This window comes from Oryzias latipes, chromosome 1, assembly GCF_002234675.1.
Source record: "Oryzias latipes chromosome 1, ASM223467v1".
Taxonomy (NCBI): Eukaryota; Metazoa; Chordata; class Actinopteri; order Beloniformes; family Adrianichthyidae; genus Oryzias; species Oryzias latipes.
This window is the reverse complement of record NC_019859.2, coordinates 21,293,314-21,308,640: the sequence shown is the minus strand read 5'-3', so window position 1 is coordinate 21,308,640 and position 15,327 is coordinate 21,293,314. Positions and strand designations below refer to the sequence as shown.

General features: G+C 42.1%; 1 protein-coding gene, 1 long non-coding RNA gene and 2 other non-coding genes across 10 annotated transcripts in view; all 4 read right to left on the bottom strand.

Moving 5' to 3' along the window:
• Positions 1 to 526: 526 nt before the first annotated feature.
• LOC105354397 lies at positions 527 to 2,722 on the bottom strand. Of its 2 annotated transcripts, none has more exons than XR_002873835.1 (5): positions 2,555 to 2,722; positions 1,242 to 1,337; positions 968 to 1,043; positions 723 to 779; positions 527 to 648 (listed from the first exon to the last, which is right to left on the bottom strand). It is a non-coding gene; the product is annotated as an uncharacterized LOC105354397 (long non-coding RNA). The 2 variants fall into 2 exon arrangements; XR_002873834.1 differs by having other exon boundaries at positions 723 to 776; positions 2,555 to 2,721.
• On the bottom strand, positions 841 to 929 carry LOC111948375. The gene has a single exon (XR_002874358.1). It is a non-coding gene; the product is annotated as a small nucleolar RNA SNORD60 (small nucleolar RNA).
• Positions 1,117 to 1,205, bottom strand: LOC111948373. Its single transcript, XR_002874355.1, has one exon. It is a non-coding gene; the product is annotated as a small nucleolar RNA SNORD60 (small nucleolar RNA).
• A 3,568-nt stretch (positions 2,723 to 6,290) lies between the features above and the next one.
• The window catches only part of LOC101161704 (caskin-1), a 50,028-nt gene continuing 40,991 nt past the window's right edge, over positions 6,291 to 15,327 (bottom strand). For all 6 annotated transcript variants that reach the window (XM_020704288.2, XM_011477219.3, XM_004066030.4 and 3 more), the window contains 8 exons: positions 14,646 to 14,713; positions 13,350 to 13,457; positions 12,912 to 13,013; positions 11,544 to 11,682; positions 10,594 to 11,381; positions 9,877 to 10,519; positions 8,368 to 8,971; positions 6,291 to 8,051 (listed from right to left, as the gene is read on the bottom strand). In XM_020704288.2, the coding sequence (XP_020559947.1) occupies positions 7,955 to 8,051; positions 8,368 to 8,971; positions 9,877 to 10,519; positions 10,594 to 11,381; positions 11,544 to 11,682; positions 12,912 to 13,013; positions 13,350 to 13,457; positions 14,646 to 14,713 (2,549 nt within the window). In that variant the 3' untranslated portion in view covers positions 6,291 to 7,954. The remainder of the gene's footprint in view (positions 8,052 to 8,367; positions 8,972 to 9,876; positions 10,520 to 10,593; positions 11,382 to 11,543; positions 11,683 to 12,911; positions 13,014 to 13,349; positions 13,458 to 14,645; positions 14,714 to 15,327) is intronic.

The following is a 15,327-nucleotide window of genomic DNA, read 5'->3' as shown; positions in this document are numbered from 1 at the left end:
ACTTTCAGTTTAACCCCATTGTTTTTTAATCCTAAATTAAGATAACCCAGACAAAAGTTAGTCACCTTTCAACATCAACGTTGGGTTAAAAAAACTATTTGGATTATTTTCAGTGTTTCTTTTTTTGGTCCACCAGATGAATGTGACTCAAACATTCCTCCAAGGTAGCAGGAATGAAAATTATATTTGTCACGTTCAATTTACATTTTTCCTTTGAAATATTACACAGCTAGTACAAGTTTTGTTTGTTCTAGGTTACACAGACTACATTTCTATACATACTTAGCAAAACCATCATTCACTGATTATTTAAATGTGCCAGAATATAACAGCTGTTTCTATGCTCACTTAAGTAATATTTTACTTCTAAAGTAATATTTCTGAACGCTATACAGAGTACAACCCCACCCAGGAGATCGTCTACAAGAAATCTCTGCAGTACTTTTACACAGAGCTTCTCATTTGTTTAGGTAAATATGTGGTGAGCTGCTATTTGACTCTACTGAGGAAAACAAATGAAAAGAGAAAAGGTTTTAAAATAATCTTTATTGAGAACTCAAAATCATTGTTTTGGAAAGAAGTCCAACAGCTCTGAGATGACGAGACGCTTATGGAGCCAAGATTTCAGGGTTGTGGTCATCAAAAAACCTGCAACAGAGTTATGATCGTCACCATGAAGATCAAACCATACAACACACACACACACACACACGCAAACTTACCACTTAAATGCTGCCATATTTATCCCTCTGCAGGGTGAGGATCTTTGGCCACATCTACTAAAGAAAAGTTCAGTCAATCCAACAAAGTAAAACCTGCATCCTTAGTGGAGAACTGCAGCAGCCTCAGAATGAAGTTAGAATCAGGAGCTGGAGTTCAGCTCTCATAGTAGGTGTCAGAAAAGTTTGTTTAGATTGTCATCACTGGCAGAAAATGTTTACAAGTTTACTGACATGTTCAGACTCACCTGCTCTTAGAATGAGCCTTCTCTGCAGAACTCATCCATACTGCTGCTCAAGCTCTGGGGTTTTATCATCCCTGAACTGAATAAAAAATACACGTTTGTAAGAAATTAGGCAGAAAGCAGGAGTAGAAAGTGCATAAACATTAATAATGCAGCCTCAGGTGAAGGTTGGAATCAGGAGCTGGAGTTCAGCTCTCATAGTAGGTGTCAGAAAAGTTTGTTTAGATTGTCATCACAGGCTGTAACCTGCTCTCATGCAAAGGCAAAGTAGACTCACCAGCAGCTCTGTGACTGATCTGATGCAAGAGGGATTCTGCCAGCTTCATCTTGTCACGCGCTGTCATCTTCATCATCCTCGTATAATCCAGCCACCCTTGTGAGAGGACCAAAAGAAAGGAAATTGAATGAACATGACAAATGTTTAGATTTTCTTTATACTGCTAAAACTCCTTAAAAAATCTATATAAATTCAGGCGGATCACAACATCAGATGTCTAAATGTAGAACTTCCTCACTGCAAAGCTGGGCTTTGTCTTATTTTATTTTACGTGTAGTACAACCCCGAAGCAATAGGGGGCAGCACTCACCAACCTACAACCTCTGCAGCTCTCGTCTAGAAGCTGAAAGACTGAACTGCAGGCAAACGGTGAAGCAAAAGGCTATAGCCCATCTGTATATTCTGTGTTTTTACTTTAATTAATTTTATTATTACGCAAAACATACGTTATGTCGTAATATTGTACATAAGCTTTTACTTTTTCTATTTTTGCACATTTTGAACAACCTTCATTCTTTTGCACATTGCTGTCATTCTTCTTCTCTGCTTTTTGAACTGCTGTAGCAATTTAATTTCCTCAATGTGGGATCAATAAAGAATATCTCTATGTCCGAATTCCCATCTACTCCATAAGTACTAAAAAACTAGAGCGGGACTTTCTAGTGCCCTGGATTTGTAAACGTAGCGGCTGTAACTGAGTTGTCCAAGTTTGACCTCATCTTTACTACAAGTTAATTTAAATTATGTAAAAGTTAAACTCAAGCTTTGGCTTCGGCGTGTCCATGTGCCTTGCTTGTGAAAACATTTTTAGGAAATCTTTCCTTTCTGCCAAAGCAGTGGTTTGTAGAATCTGCAGCAGATTTGAATCTGTAAATTAAGGCTGTGGATTCTCAATTAATGTAGAAAAGAGGGGAAACAAACAATGAAATAATATAATAATGTGTGCGATTTAAACCGATTTCTGGAAATTAATATCAAAACGCAAAATACAATTGACAAACTATTATTTTGTCAGGCTTACATTTTAAAAAACTAATTTTACCTAATGTTGAAAACGGTTTACATGACTACATATTCACACTAAGTACAGCTGGAGGTTTCAATAGTAACTTATAAACTCTTAAATTTCAAACACAAAACAAAAGCAGTTACTAGCCTGAAAAAAAGTTTATGAAAAATCTCTCTTTTTAACGTTTCGTTGTAAAAAATGTGCTGAAAGTTTTCTAGTCAGCCTAACCACCACGTGTCACACAGCGCTGCAGGGAAGCAGAACGTGTCTGTGGCAGGATTTCGCTCGTACAATCTGTACTCACTTGCTTGACTCTTGATTGGTATCTGTTCCAAGGCATCATCTTAGACCTTGTTTACAAAATGAACGAAGGAATAAACTATAATCTACACATAAATGCTGAGGACACCAGCGCAGCAACACCATCCACGCCGCGTGCTTAGCAAAAGAAAGGTAACCGGAAATCCTTGTTGTTTAAACTTCGTCACTTCCGATTGACAAATTTACACCACAAACATTTAGCTAAAGGATACAAAAGTTGCTGTAATACATATTTTATAGTTGCTCTTAATTTAAAAATAGAAAAAAATAGACAATTCCGTCTGCTCGATAAAAATAAAAAGCAGAATCTCTTGGCATTAATCAAGGGCAGTCCCCAGGAATGGACTTTCGTAAGGACCTCTTCTTGAGAATCATGGGAGTTGTTGTTTTTGAATTGATCATATAATCCAAATTGCGCTCGGAGAGCCGCAAAAGGAAAAAGGTGTCAGTGAATTCATGTTTATTATCCTCCATTCAGGTAAGAATCGTTTTGTGTTTACATCAAATGTGATATTTAAGACTATTTTTGTGTTGTTTTTTTACAATGCAGATTTTGTACCAAATAAAATCGGTTTCTGAGCATCACTTTTCAGCCGTCCTACCTACCTAGGTAATGGCTTTTACTAGTAACAGCATAACAGCACTAAAAAAAACAGGATAAACAATTGAATTTAAATGTATATAAACTGTAGTTTTTGTCACATGATTGCCAGCATTGTTTATCTAAATTAAAGATGTTGCTATTTGTGATATCAATTTGAACGTGTTTAATCTTTGAACTAATTCCAGGTTTAACGTGGTATTTCAAAGTCTTTGTCCTATCAGTTTAGTTTTTCAAATGTTTTTAAGGTTTTATCATATATACATCCTGTACATGTCAAAGTGGGCAGTTTTACTTTTTTCTTCCATCATGATATCCAGAATGTTGCAGATGGGTGTTTTATTTAGAGTCCTGTTATGCTGATAATGTGACTTTTATACTTTTTAAATCAACCAGAGTGTTTATTTACTGTATTATTCTCAACAAAGTTTTATTTGGGAATTTTTTTCTTCTTCTATCACTTCTGACATTACACCACCAACTACATTGGCTGCATTGAGATGACAATTTGACACAGGGTGTCTTTTATTTTGAAAGGAAGTTGTGTCATAAAATCTAAACTGTTTTTATAATTAAAAAAATCTCTGTTTAATTTGTACCAAGAAAACAGTAGTTTAAAAAAAGTATTTATCATTAAAAAACAGCAAAATAATACTCATCAGTGCCTTATTTTTCTAAAGGGTGAAGTACGACTTTGTGGCTCCTATTCATGGGTTTTGGTCAGTGAGAAATCAACCCGAATAGCTATTTAAGGTTGCAGAACCCTGTTCTAAAGCAAGGTGTCTAGTATAATTTTTTCTGTGAACCTTCAATGTGGACCTGAGCTTTTCACAGCAAATCCAGCAAATCCTTCACCTCTATATAATCTTCCCCTCTGCCTCCTCCTCATTCTCACCAACCATCCTTATGCCCTCCTTCACTACATCCATGAAGATCCTTCGTGCTCTTCCTTGAGGGGACTTTCCTGGCAGGTCCAACCTGGTGGAAGAGTGTCTAAACCGTGGTGTAAACAGATGGATGACTGGAAGTAGTGCAAGCTAGCTTAGTCCGCATCAATATGTTGTTCCGAGCGCACCAACTCTGAGGCAAGTTCCTAATAAACTACTGCGGAGAACTACTGTGCAGAAACTATGTCCTAGAAAACAACACAGGTTTTTTGATTTTTCGCTAAAAACGGCATCATCATAATTACAAGACCTATGGGAACACGTATAGATCAAATGATGATCGGACTGAAACTTGAAGTAATCAAAGATGGCTAAAGTCAGATAGACAGAATGAGTTCAGCTTTTGTTGCTGAATCTTAGAGTTTGGGGGACTTCCTGCAAAGATTTGTGACCTAGAATTCGTATTTGTAAATTTTGCTTTTAGTGAAGCCGAAATTTATGGAGGAGCTACAGCAGGGAAAATAAGTATTGAACACGTCAACATTTCTCTCAAAAAACATATTTCTAATCGATCTATTGACATGAAATTTTCACCAGATGTCGGCATCAACCCAAGTAATGCACACATAGAAAGAAATCCAAACATTTATGCCCATAAATGAAGTTATGTGTAATAAAGTGAAATGGCACAGGGAATAAGTATTGAACACGCTTACTGAAATTTATTTAATACTTAGTGCAAAAACCTTTGTTGGTGATTACAGCCTCAAGACGCCTCCTGTATGGAGAAACCAGTCGAATACATTGCTCAGGTGTGATTTTTGGCCCATTCATCCACACAAACTGCCTTCAAATCTTCAAGGTTCCGGGGGTCTCTTCTGTGAACCCGGATCTTCAGTTCTTTCCAAAGATTTTCAATTGGATTCAAGTCTGGTGATTGACTGGGCCATTCTAGCAGCTTTCTTTTCTTTTTCTTCAACCAGTTGAGTGTTACATTGGCTGTGTGCTTGGGATCGTTGTCTTGCTGAAAGATCCACCCTCTTTTCATCTTCAGCAGCCTGGCAGATGACAGCAGATTCTGATCAAGAATGTCTCGATACTTTTGTCCAGTCATTATTCCTTCAATGATATGAAGTCTACCAGTACCACATGCTGAAAAAAAGCCCCACGCCATGATGCTCCCACCTCCAAACTTGACTCTTGGTATGGTGTTTTGGGGGTGATGTGCGGTGCCATTTTTCCTCCAAACATGTTGTGTCTTATGACATCCGAAGAGTTCAATTTTGGTCTCATCTGACCAGAGTATCTTCTCCCAGAACGTCATGGGTTTATCCAAATGTTGTGTCGTAAACTCCAAACGAGCTTCAACATGCTTCTTCTTCAAAAATGGAGTCTTGCGTGGTGTGCGTGCATGGAGGCCATGGCGGTTGAGTGCATTACTTATTGTTTTCTTTGAAACAACGGTACCTGCTGATTCCAGGTCTTTCTGAAGCTCTCCACGAGTGGTCCTGGGCTGATGGAGAACCCTTCTGATGATTGTTCTGACTCCTCTGTCTAAAATCTTGCGAGGAGCACCTGGCCGTGGCAGGTTTATGGTAATGCCGTGTTCTTTCCACTTCCGGATGATGGCCCAATGGTACTCACTGGAACTTTCAGAAGTTTAGAAATGCGCCTGTAACCAATGCCTTAAATGTGTTTTGCAACAATAAGGTTGCGAAGGTCTTTGGACAGCTCTTTGCTTTTACCCATCATGCAATGCTTCTTGTCTAACACCTTGCTGGTGAGAAACTTTTTTAAAAGACATCAATCAGGACTATACCAGCTGATATTACTTTGCACTAATAGGGGGCAGGTTAACCTTTTGAATACTGACAAACTCCGGCTGCTTTCTTGGCTTGGCAGACCTTTTTACCCCTCCTTTTCTTCATGTGTTCAATACTTATTCCCTGTGCCATTTCACTTTATTACACATAACTTCATTTATGGACATAAATGTTTGGATTTCTTTCTGTGTGCATTACTTGGGTTGATGCCGACATCTGTTGAAAAATTTCATGTCAATAGCTCGATTAGAAATGTGTTTTTTGAGAGAAATGTTGACGTGTTCAATACTTATTTTCCCCGCTGTACATTTACGCTAACTTGAATTAGGATAATCAGAAGGTTGCTGGCATAACCCCAGTGAGGCATCGTCCCAAACAGCTTTGGTTTTAAGGAAGGACAAAAGAAAATAATATTGCAAGATTTAATTATACATTTATTCTGATCACAGCTGTACAGGAATGCATCATCACTGCATAAACACAACCTAAACCCAACCATGGCACAACAGCCGTCACAACTCAACCAGAAATGTACAGGCTAGATCCATTCAGCTCAAATCAACATGTCACCAACATTGTGATTCATGTATAATCATCTGTCTCTCAAATATATCTTTGTTTTTCAAAGAGCATAAAAATACAAGTTGACTCCTCACTGGGATGAAGACTGGGGTTCCATCCACAGTTTGTGGTAAATGAGGGAAACACTAAAATCTGGAGATGGGGAGCCCGTGTCTTACAGCTTATAGGTGGGCTGTAATGGGCTAAAACACGGCCTTTCTATGTTTACAGGAGGACACACACTTTGATTTTTACAGATCATAAAGGGACTTAACTTAGCTTAACTTAAAAGTTACTTTTGAGGTTTTCAACACAAAAGGGCTTAAAGGAGACAATAAAAACTCCTACACATTGCAGAGTAGACTCATTAAAAAAGGACATATGAAAAACACTACAAAGGCACAGAGATTTGTAGAGTTAATGAGACGAACACAAGAGAGAAACGACAGGGGGACGTGGACTGAATGCAGTTTCACTGGGAGACACTAGAGGGAGCTTTAACCTGTTATATAGTTTGATAAACTGTGTCCTAAAGAAAAGCATTGAAATACAGGAGTATCTTTTAAAAACACTTCACTGCAGCGGGACAAAGAGATATACTGCATAGGTGTGCTTGCACAAATGTGTGTCGATGTCAGTATCTGTAGTGTCGAATCGTTTCCACGCAAAACTCAGCACATGACTGGAGCTGAACACCAACCAAGCAAAATGGCAGCAGCATTTGAACATGGGATGCTCATGTCTGTGTGGCCCGTGTGTTAAAACTCATGGAATTTTTTTTTTTAATCTAAGATCCGATCTTTAGAGTCACTACTGTATGAATGAGAGGACACGGAGCAAGGAGTACACACACTCGAAACGACAACAAGATCAGCAACAGCAACAACAGAAACAACGCACGAGTCAGGAAGTTCAGCTAACCGCAAAGCTCCACTCACACAGAGGAGACAGAGAGGTTACAATTCATCTGGAAAAATGCGTCTTTTCAACATTTCAGGAGTGAGACAAACCTAGAAAACAGCCTCTTTCTGTGTGGTATTGATTTTTTTCCACTCCAGTATCTCGTTAGATTGTTGTTGTTTTTTTTCTATCTATCTGGCTGATTATTAGTTTGTCAGAGAAATGATGTGCTTATTTTTTTTGAAAGCCATACGCTTGTTCGACTGTCTCCGTGAGCGTCAAAGTCTGTCTGAGTCAGCTGGAATAAAAAGATGAGCAAAAGAATTGTGCTTCTGGGTCCACACAGCTGCAGTGAGGCTGGGCGGCGGGTGACACGCTGGGCTGCAGAGGTTCGAAGTTGTGTGGGAGGTTGCAGCTGGAGCTACTGCACCAGACAGAAAGGAGCCCCATCCTCAGTTCTGCACAAGGCTACTCAGGAAGCACTTGCAAAAAAACAAACAAAAACAAAACAAAAAGGGAAGCAGGCTACAAATTGCGCTCTCCGCGTTGTTTTCTTCTTACACCTACAGACGATGAGGGACGAGGAGCGGGCTTTGCAGAATTATCACACTTCAGTCCAGCATCGCATCCAGCTGGTCCGCCAAGTCATCAAACATGCTGCCGATGTCATCCAGAATGGAGGCGGAAGCTTTTTTGTCTGAAAGGGAGCTGTGGGATGAAATTTAAAAGATTAGCATCAGGCATGAGCAGTGAAGGAGAATGCAGTAAATCTGAGCCGGAGCTCTGCCTTTATTATTTGAAACAAGTGAAACTCCTGGGATTTCCTGTTATCAGGCGCTGTACTGTCCTTATAGGAATGTGCTAACCGCTGAAGCACTAGAAACTCTGATGCTTAACTCATGAGTGTCATATATTTTGAAGCCAAAGGGAAATTCTTTGATTTAACAACCAACAAAAATCCCCAAATAGTTGCAAACACTGCAAAAAAAAAGTTGCGAAAGATTTATTAAAAGGAAACACTCACTCGTTTTGCTTGTCCTCTTCTTTGATTTGATGCTCCACAGCTTGCAGAGCTGCAGCTAAGGAGGCACTGGTCTCCTCTAAACGGTGCTGAGCCTCCCCCTCCTGCTCTTCCTCCTCCTCTTGACTTTCTTCAACTCCTTTAGCCCCTTCAACCCTCAACAGCTTTCTCTCCACTGTCGCCAGGGTCTCATCCACTGATTTCTTCCTCTCCTCCTCCTGTGCTTGTCTCTTGTGCTCCCTTTCTTTCCTCCTCTCCTCCTCCTCCTCTGCTTCTCGCCCCCCCAGCAGGTCAATAGACAGACCAGCAATGGAGGAACGTGGAGGCTTGACGGGGTGTGGCGAAGGAGTGGAAGGACTCTGAGCCGGGGAGGGAGAAGTGGGAATGAGCCCAGGAGTGAGGGAAAGGGCAGACGGGGTGTCAGGAGCTGGAAGTGGGGCAACAGTTGAAGGAGACGGGGGTTTGTGGGTTGGGGTTGGGCTGGCTGCAGCTGGGCTCGTAGCAGCGGGACTCGAACTCACGGAGGCTGACGCTGGTTTTCCTGGCTTAGGTGCCGTTGGAGGCCCACGCGGTTTCGGGGACACAGGGGGAGGAACTCGCTTTGGCTCTGAGCAGATAAAAAGAAAAAAACAGAAATTTTGTCACAATATTTTGAGATAGTAAACTTAGTTTAGTATACTGTACTGCATTTTTCAGAGTATTTTTTGCAGTTTGGCCAGGGATGTGACTTACTCTCAGGAGCGATTTATTGTGATTTATAAAAGAAAAATTTGGCCTCGTATTTTTGTCATTTTTCCAGTAACAACCAGTTGTCCTCTAGCACTTGTTTCCAGCTAACAACAGCTAGAGAGCAACTGTCAGTATGCATGTCAGTATTTGCTACTGAAGCTTGTTTTTATTTTTTCCTTTTGGACCAATGCAGGACAGCAAATCATCAGACTGGGTTACAGAGAGAAAGAAGAACCGCTGATAGCGACGTCATTCAGACGCAGCTGCTATAGAAGTAGAGGGTAAACATTGCTGTAAAAAAAGACTGAATGACGGCATGGACCCAGATATGGTGACGTGATTATCCATACTTTTGTAAAGCTTTTCAAAACAAATAAGTCTGATCTCTCAACATCAACTGTTTCTTCCATGCTTTATAAATGAGATATAGTTCCATGTGGTGATGAAAAACGTGACGGTAGTTTCTCCCACACACAACTGGAGCATCAAGTCTATGAACTCATTTTTTGGACGAGCATTGAACATCGAATTTGTGTCAAAGAGAGGCAGCGGATGCTAATTTGACACATGAATGCATTCGGTGTGAACGCAGCATTATGGCGGGCTTGGGGGATTTGTTCAGAAGCTTTGCACTTTCTCCCAAAAGTGACTTCTCTAAATGATTTTTTTCTTCTTTATTATGAATTTTTTGGCTTTTGTGACTTATACTCCAGAAATACTAGATAATGAGATAAACTCAGCGACTGTTTGCCGAGGCTGCTGTTGTTCATGAGTTCGTCTCACCTGGACTCTGTGCCGTCTCAGCAGTGTCAGGCCCAGGTATGGGAACTCTGCGAGTTGGAGTAGGAGGATCAGCCTGGGTCTTCTTCAGGTTGACGGAGGGTTTGGGTGAGACTGGTGGCTTTAGAGACTTCCTGGCCTCCATCCACTCACAGCTCTCTTTGCTGGCCTCTGTCCTCTCAGAGGCCTCAGACACTGGCCTTCGCCTCAGCACCACGCCTCCGTTCTGCTGAGGCTCGGCAGCTTGTTTCCTCCCACTGTCAGGAGAATTTAACAGATTGCCGCTCTGAGCGACCCGGTCGTCTTGCCCGGATGTGCGCGGTCTTCGGCGTATCGTGTCCGAGCCAGTTGTCATGGTAATGACGGTGGTTGCACTGGATGTAGGCGCTTCGACATCCGTTGGCGCAGGACGAAGTTTCTTTTTGAGCGTGGCGCTGCCGTCTGCGTTCTCAGTTACCGAGGTGGCGGTGATGGAGCGGGGGCGGGGCTCTGGGCGAGGCTGGACTGGTTGCTGGGGCGACTGCTCAATCTGATCGCCGGGTAGACCCTCGAGTCCACTGATGGTTCTGCGCCGGCTCACAACGCTATCATCCTCAGATCCAAGGCCTCCTGCGCCTGCCTGCCGACGGAGTTGTGGTGGACTAACCTGAAGGTCACAATACTGTTTAAAAAAATAAAGAAAACGTCTAAAATTGTTAGTTAAGCGACACACCCACACACCTGTAGGTAGCTGCTGCCACTGCCCACATTCTTTTGCACGATGGATGTTTCCAGCAGTGCTGCAAGGCTGCGAACGCTCCCAGATGTGCCCTCTGACCTCTCCAAGCTGGCGGAGCTCTGACTTCTTAAAGTGGCTCCCAAGCTGCCACCGTCACTTGCTCGGCGCTCTCGGAAGGTAGGAAGCCCTAACAGCCCTTCCACATGTCCGTCCCCCTCAACATCCCCCCCGGTAATGGAAGAACAGGATCGCTTAGGCGGAGTTGGGGGCCGACCTTTCCGACGAGGGCGGAGTGTGACGGACGACTGGCTACGGTTGACAGTGACATCGTTGGATGCGGCGGCGTGCGTGGAGCTGCTGCGGCACACAGTGGCATATTTAGAGTCAGACTCCGAGCCAATGAGACTGTGAGTCCTCCGTCGCTCCTCCTCCTCGCAAGGCAGCCGAAGCAGCGGCACTGAAGCATCCGCTGCAGCGGAATGGGTGGAAGGTCGCGGCCGAGCCCTTGGAGAAGCATGCTGGGAGCGGACATGTAGAGGGGTCTGCGGCGGGGTCTGCGTCGGGGTGTGGGGCGGGGTTTGTGAGTGAGTTACACCTGGGCGAGGTTTGGCCAGGGGGCTGGGGGCACCCTCCCTCTGTCTCCTTGCCTCCCTACGAGGCTCCGAGGAGGTGCTGCTGCCGCCTGGGCTGGATGGAGATGATGATGGGCTCTGAGGAGGATCTGAGCCACTTTCTCCTCTCTGTAAACCTTTCAGCCGTTTTACTCCCAACATCATCTTCTTTTGATGTCCTAAAATGAGACAGCTGTGTCAATGATTGTGGTTTCTATTTGTTTGAAGAAGAGGAGTTTTTACTAGAATTTTAATTTCTCTTTCCATCTATGCATGTAGATATTATACACACTTAGTCACATTCTCCAATTTCCCATCCTAACAGCATAAATCAACCATACCAAGTTTAGTGATGCCGATCTCCTGCAGATCTTCAAGGCTGATGTCTGAGACAAAGTCAATGTTTTCATATCCATTCTGCACAAGAACTTGGTAGTACTGACTCAGACCAAGGTGAGACAGCCACTCCGCCAGGTTTGCCTGGAAAATGAACATAATCGTGAACACACATTGCTCTACTGGAACCTTCCCAACCACATTCTCAGAGGTCCACCACTGATTCCTCACTTGTGGAAAATTACAAGTCAGACTCCTTTATTCGATTTTTACCTAGAAAATCTTGGGAATTAGCAGCATTCATCCAAATTTCCAATTTCCAAACCTTGATCCTAATCTTTCTGGTCCTAGAACTAAATATAAGGGCGGGGCCTGTCCACACACACACTCAAATGTTATCAACACACCTGCTAGCTGCAGAAATGTCCACATGTCAACATGTACACAAAACAGATAGTGTTCACACACGCATACTTATGCCTTCAAACACCTTCAAACACCTGTGCTCAATTGAGTGTTTATGTTCTTCTAAAATGGATGATGGAATGTGAAAAGAAGGAGGGAGAGTGCCCAGCCATCCCCACCCCAAGACCCCCGCCGCAGTTGATTGCAAAACATTGCCTCCCCTTTTGTGATTCTTTGCGTACTTGTTTGGACCTCCTCAGTTCTTCACTTGTAAAGACTCAATGCATAGTAATAGTGTATGTGTGTCACGTTGTATGTCAATGATCGCTGCAATATATCATCACTGGACAGAGACGGTGTCCCTACTGGTAAATCAAACAATCAATGTTAAAACAGTAAAACTATTTTATAAAATTAAAACAATTTTATGTACACAATGTATGAGTAAATGTATTCATAGACTTGACCTGAGCTCCCTCTTTTTGTATTTCATATTTTTACGCATAGAAAAAAGGACTTATTTTTATTGATCAATGTTTACATTGAAGGCTGCAGGGTGAAGCAGTGGTTAGCACTCTTGCATCACAGCAAGAAGGCCCTGGTTCAAGACCCAGATGGGGGACCTTTCTGTTCTGAGTTTCAGTCTGTCTTTTTTAACATGTTGCAAACAACATTGGGGGTGTCAGGTGTCAGGCACTGTAAAATACGCCAACGCTTCTAACGTGGCTAAAGGGTGGCGTGTTACACATAAGTTCTAGAGCCACTGTGAAGGCAATTAATAAAATCTGACTGACGGATATATCTCTGACTCTTTTGTTTAGCCTAATTCGCCTTACAGTTCGGTGTGCCTAATATATGACACAAGTTCAAAAATAGACCATTCATGATTCTGATGCGCCCCATAGTGTGGAAAATGGGGTAATCCAGATGCTGTGCTTTTAATTGAGTATTTCCAGAGAGAGCCTCACCGGTTTGTGGTCTGGCAGCCAGTCTGTGGACGGCAGCTTGCTTATCTCTGATGTTAACTTCTTCCGATGTCCAGGCTTCATGACCCCAATCGCCGTAAGGTCCTTAAACACAAAGTCCGATTAGTCACGTCATGACTTCACCACTACCAGAGAAGGTGCTTTTGACAACAGTTTGGTTTTGGTTTGATGTTTCTAGATGAAACAAGCCTTTAGGAAACATTCTGTTTGGGACAATCTCTTATGAGTGTCTTTTAGCCTTCAGCCGTGTCATGATTCTGTCTGCTTCAGTAAACGCACACATGTGCAGTGTAACCCAGAGCTTCATGGCAGAGCCGTGCATAAACACAGGTGTGTAAATGAAGAAAAGCCCCAATGGGATGTCAGACTCTCAATGGTGACAGACAAGGGGTTGGGGGCGTGAGGGGGTTGTGGCCTTACCTCAGGGGTCATGCAGCTAATGGTGTCTAGATCATATCCTGCAGTGAGGAAGTGGGTGGTGTAGAACTGCAGCTGAAACTCACCCAGCCACGCCACCACCGCCTGTTTCTAGAACACAGAACACGAAACACAGAACACTGCAACCTCCGACCAGAAGAGTCTCCAGGCCTCTTCTATAGGAGAACAAAGCATGGCAGTGTGCTCCGAAAGGCAGAAAATAGACCTTTGCAAAAAAATAAAATAAAAATGGCACTGAAACGTAACACCACTGGAGTGTGAAAAAGAGGAAGTGCTAGGAGGCAAGCTGCTCTGAAGCACTCGGCAGGGAACCGTTCTGCAGAACTTGATAATTCATGTCATCCATATTCAAGGACAAAATGTGTGCTGCTTGTATAAAATATTTACAAAAATCCCTGTGGGGTTTTAAATAAATCTAAAACTATTTCAAACCGAACTGCTTGTTTTTCAAAAGCAAGCTTTTCTTCAGAAAGCTGAATACATGTCAGAGGATCACATTCTGCCTTCATGATTAATCAGCTTTGTCTTCAGACTGCACCTCTGAGGCTTCATGTCTGTTTATGTACAGTGTAAATGAAGAGAAGGGAAGTAAGGCTCCAAATTTGAAAGACAAAAAAAGAATAAAAAATGCTGTTTCCAAAGAAGCGGGAAGGACTGAACTTGATTAAATCTCTTTTTGCTGACGCTCCCCTCAAAAGGAAAAAGCTCTTCTGCACAGATATTTTGGGTGATTTCCCTGTATCTTATCTGATGGTAGAGTTTTACCACATTTGTCTCAGCTCATTTTGTTGGCATGAGCTGTTCTGATAAAAAGCTATAAATACATTTCTATTAACCTGTATCATATAAAAGAGCGGCAGAAGTCTCTGCGGTAAGATCCTAAAATTACATTGATGACTGAATTGCGAGTAGACCGTCTGCGTTTCACTTTAAGATCAATTTAGCCTTTAAATTATGAAAGTATAAAAATTATAATATCCACTTCTGGTCTTCCAGTTGTCCCCTGGCAACCATAGGATAAATAAAGTAAAAGGTTACTGCTTTGTGTTTACTTTCACAGAACAGTTCTGCCACAGAGCAAAAGCACATGTGTTTGAGAGCAAGGCTGGGGGTGGTGGGATGCAAACAAGACGGCAAATGCTTGTCTCCATGGAGACACACCGGCATCTTCACTTGTTTAGATGCAACATAAAGAACGAACCCCCTCTTTTTTAAAACACTATTATTATGAAGCAGCGGCAAAAAGAACAAAAAAGCTATCTGTCATCAAAAACTTACTTTCCCATCGTCCTCTTCTGCCTTCCGCTCAAACGACCGCTGTTCATGAACTTTGCTGCTAGACGAGCCTTGAAGTTAAAGTGAAAAAAACAACAGGAACGAGTAGAGAAGAAAAGAAAAATGTAGTTATTTTGCTGAAAAGGTTTTGTTACTTTAGTTTAATTTCGCTGAAAGCAATATCACGGCAGCAGATATATTTCATTTTGGTTCACATGGGCAAGCCTTTGATCCAGTTAATATGGCTTGTCTTTTTCCTCATTAATAATTCGGCCATTTATAGCACATTTTTCCTTTGACTAGTTTTCTCATTTACTCATGAAATGGCACGTCGGTGGTGGCAAATTGACACTTTGGGCTGTGTGAAACAGAGATGATTGATCTGTGAATGTGGAGATGCTGTTTGTGGGTTTTAACACCCTCTTCAAAGCTAATGATTAAGGCACAAAAATCAGTTAGGAATGTAAAAGGCAATAACTTCCCATGTGAAATGATCTTTTTTTGAATTATCTAGAAAAAAAAGTATTATTATTTACAATTTTAACAAAACAAAATATCTAAAGCTATGTTCACACCACCCTCAACAACGCACAATCAAGTGGCCACTTCCAATCAAAAGTCTATGTAAACGCAAGAAAACGTTTTTTAAAACTCTTGCGTAAGAGCCCGACTGTTTTCAGGTTGT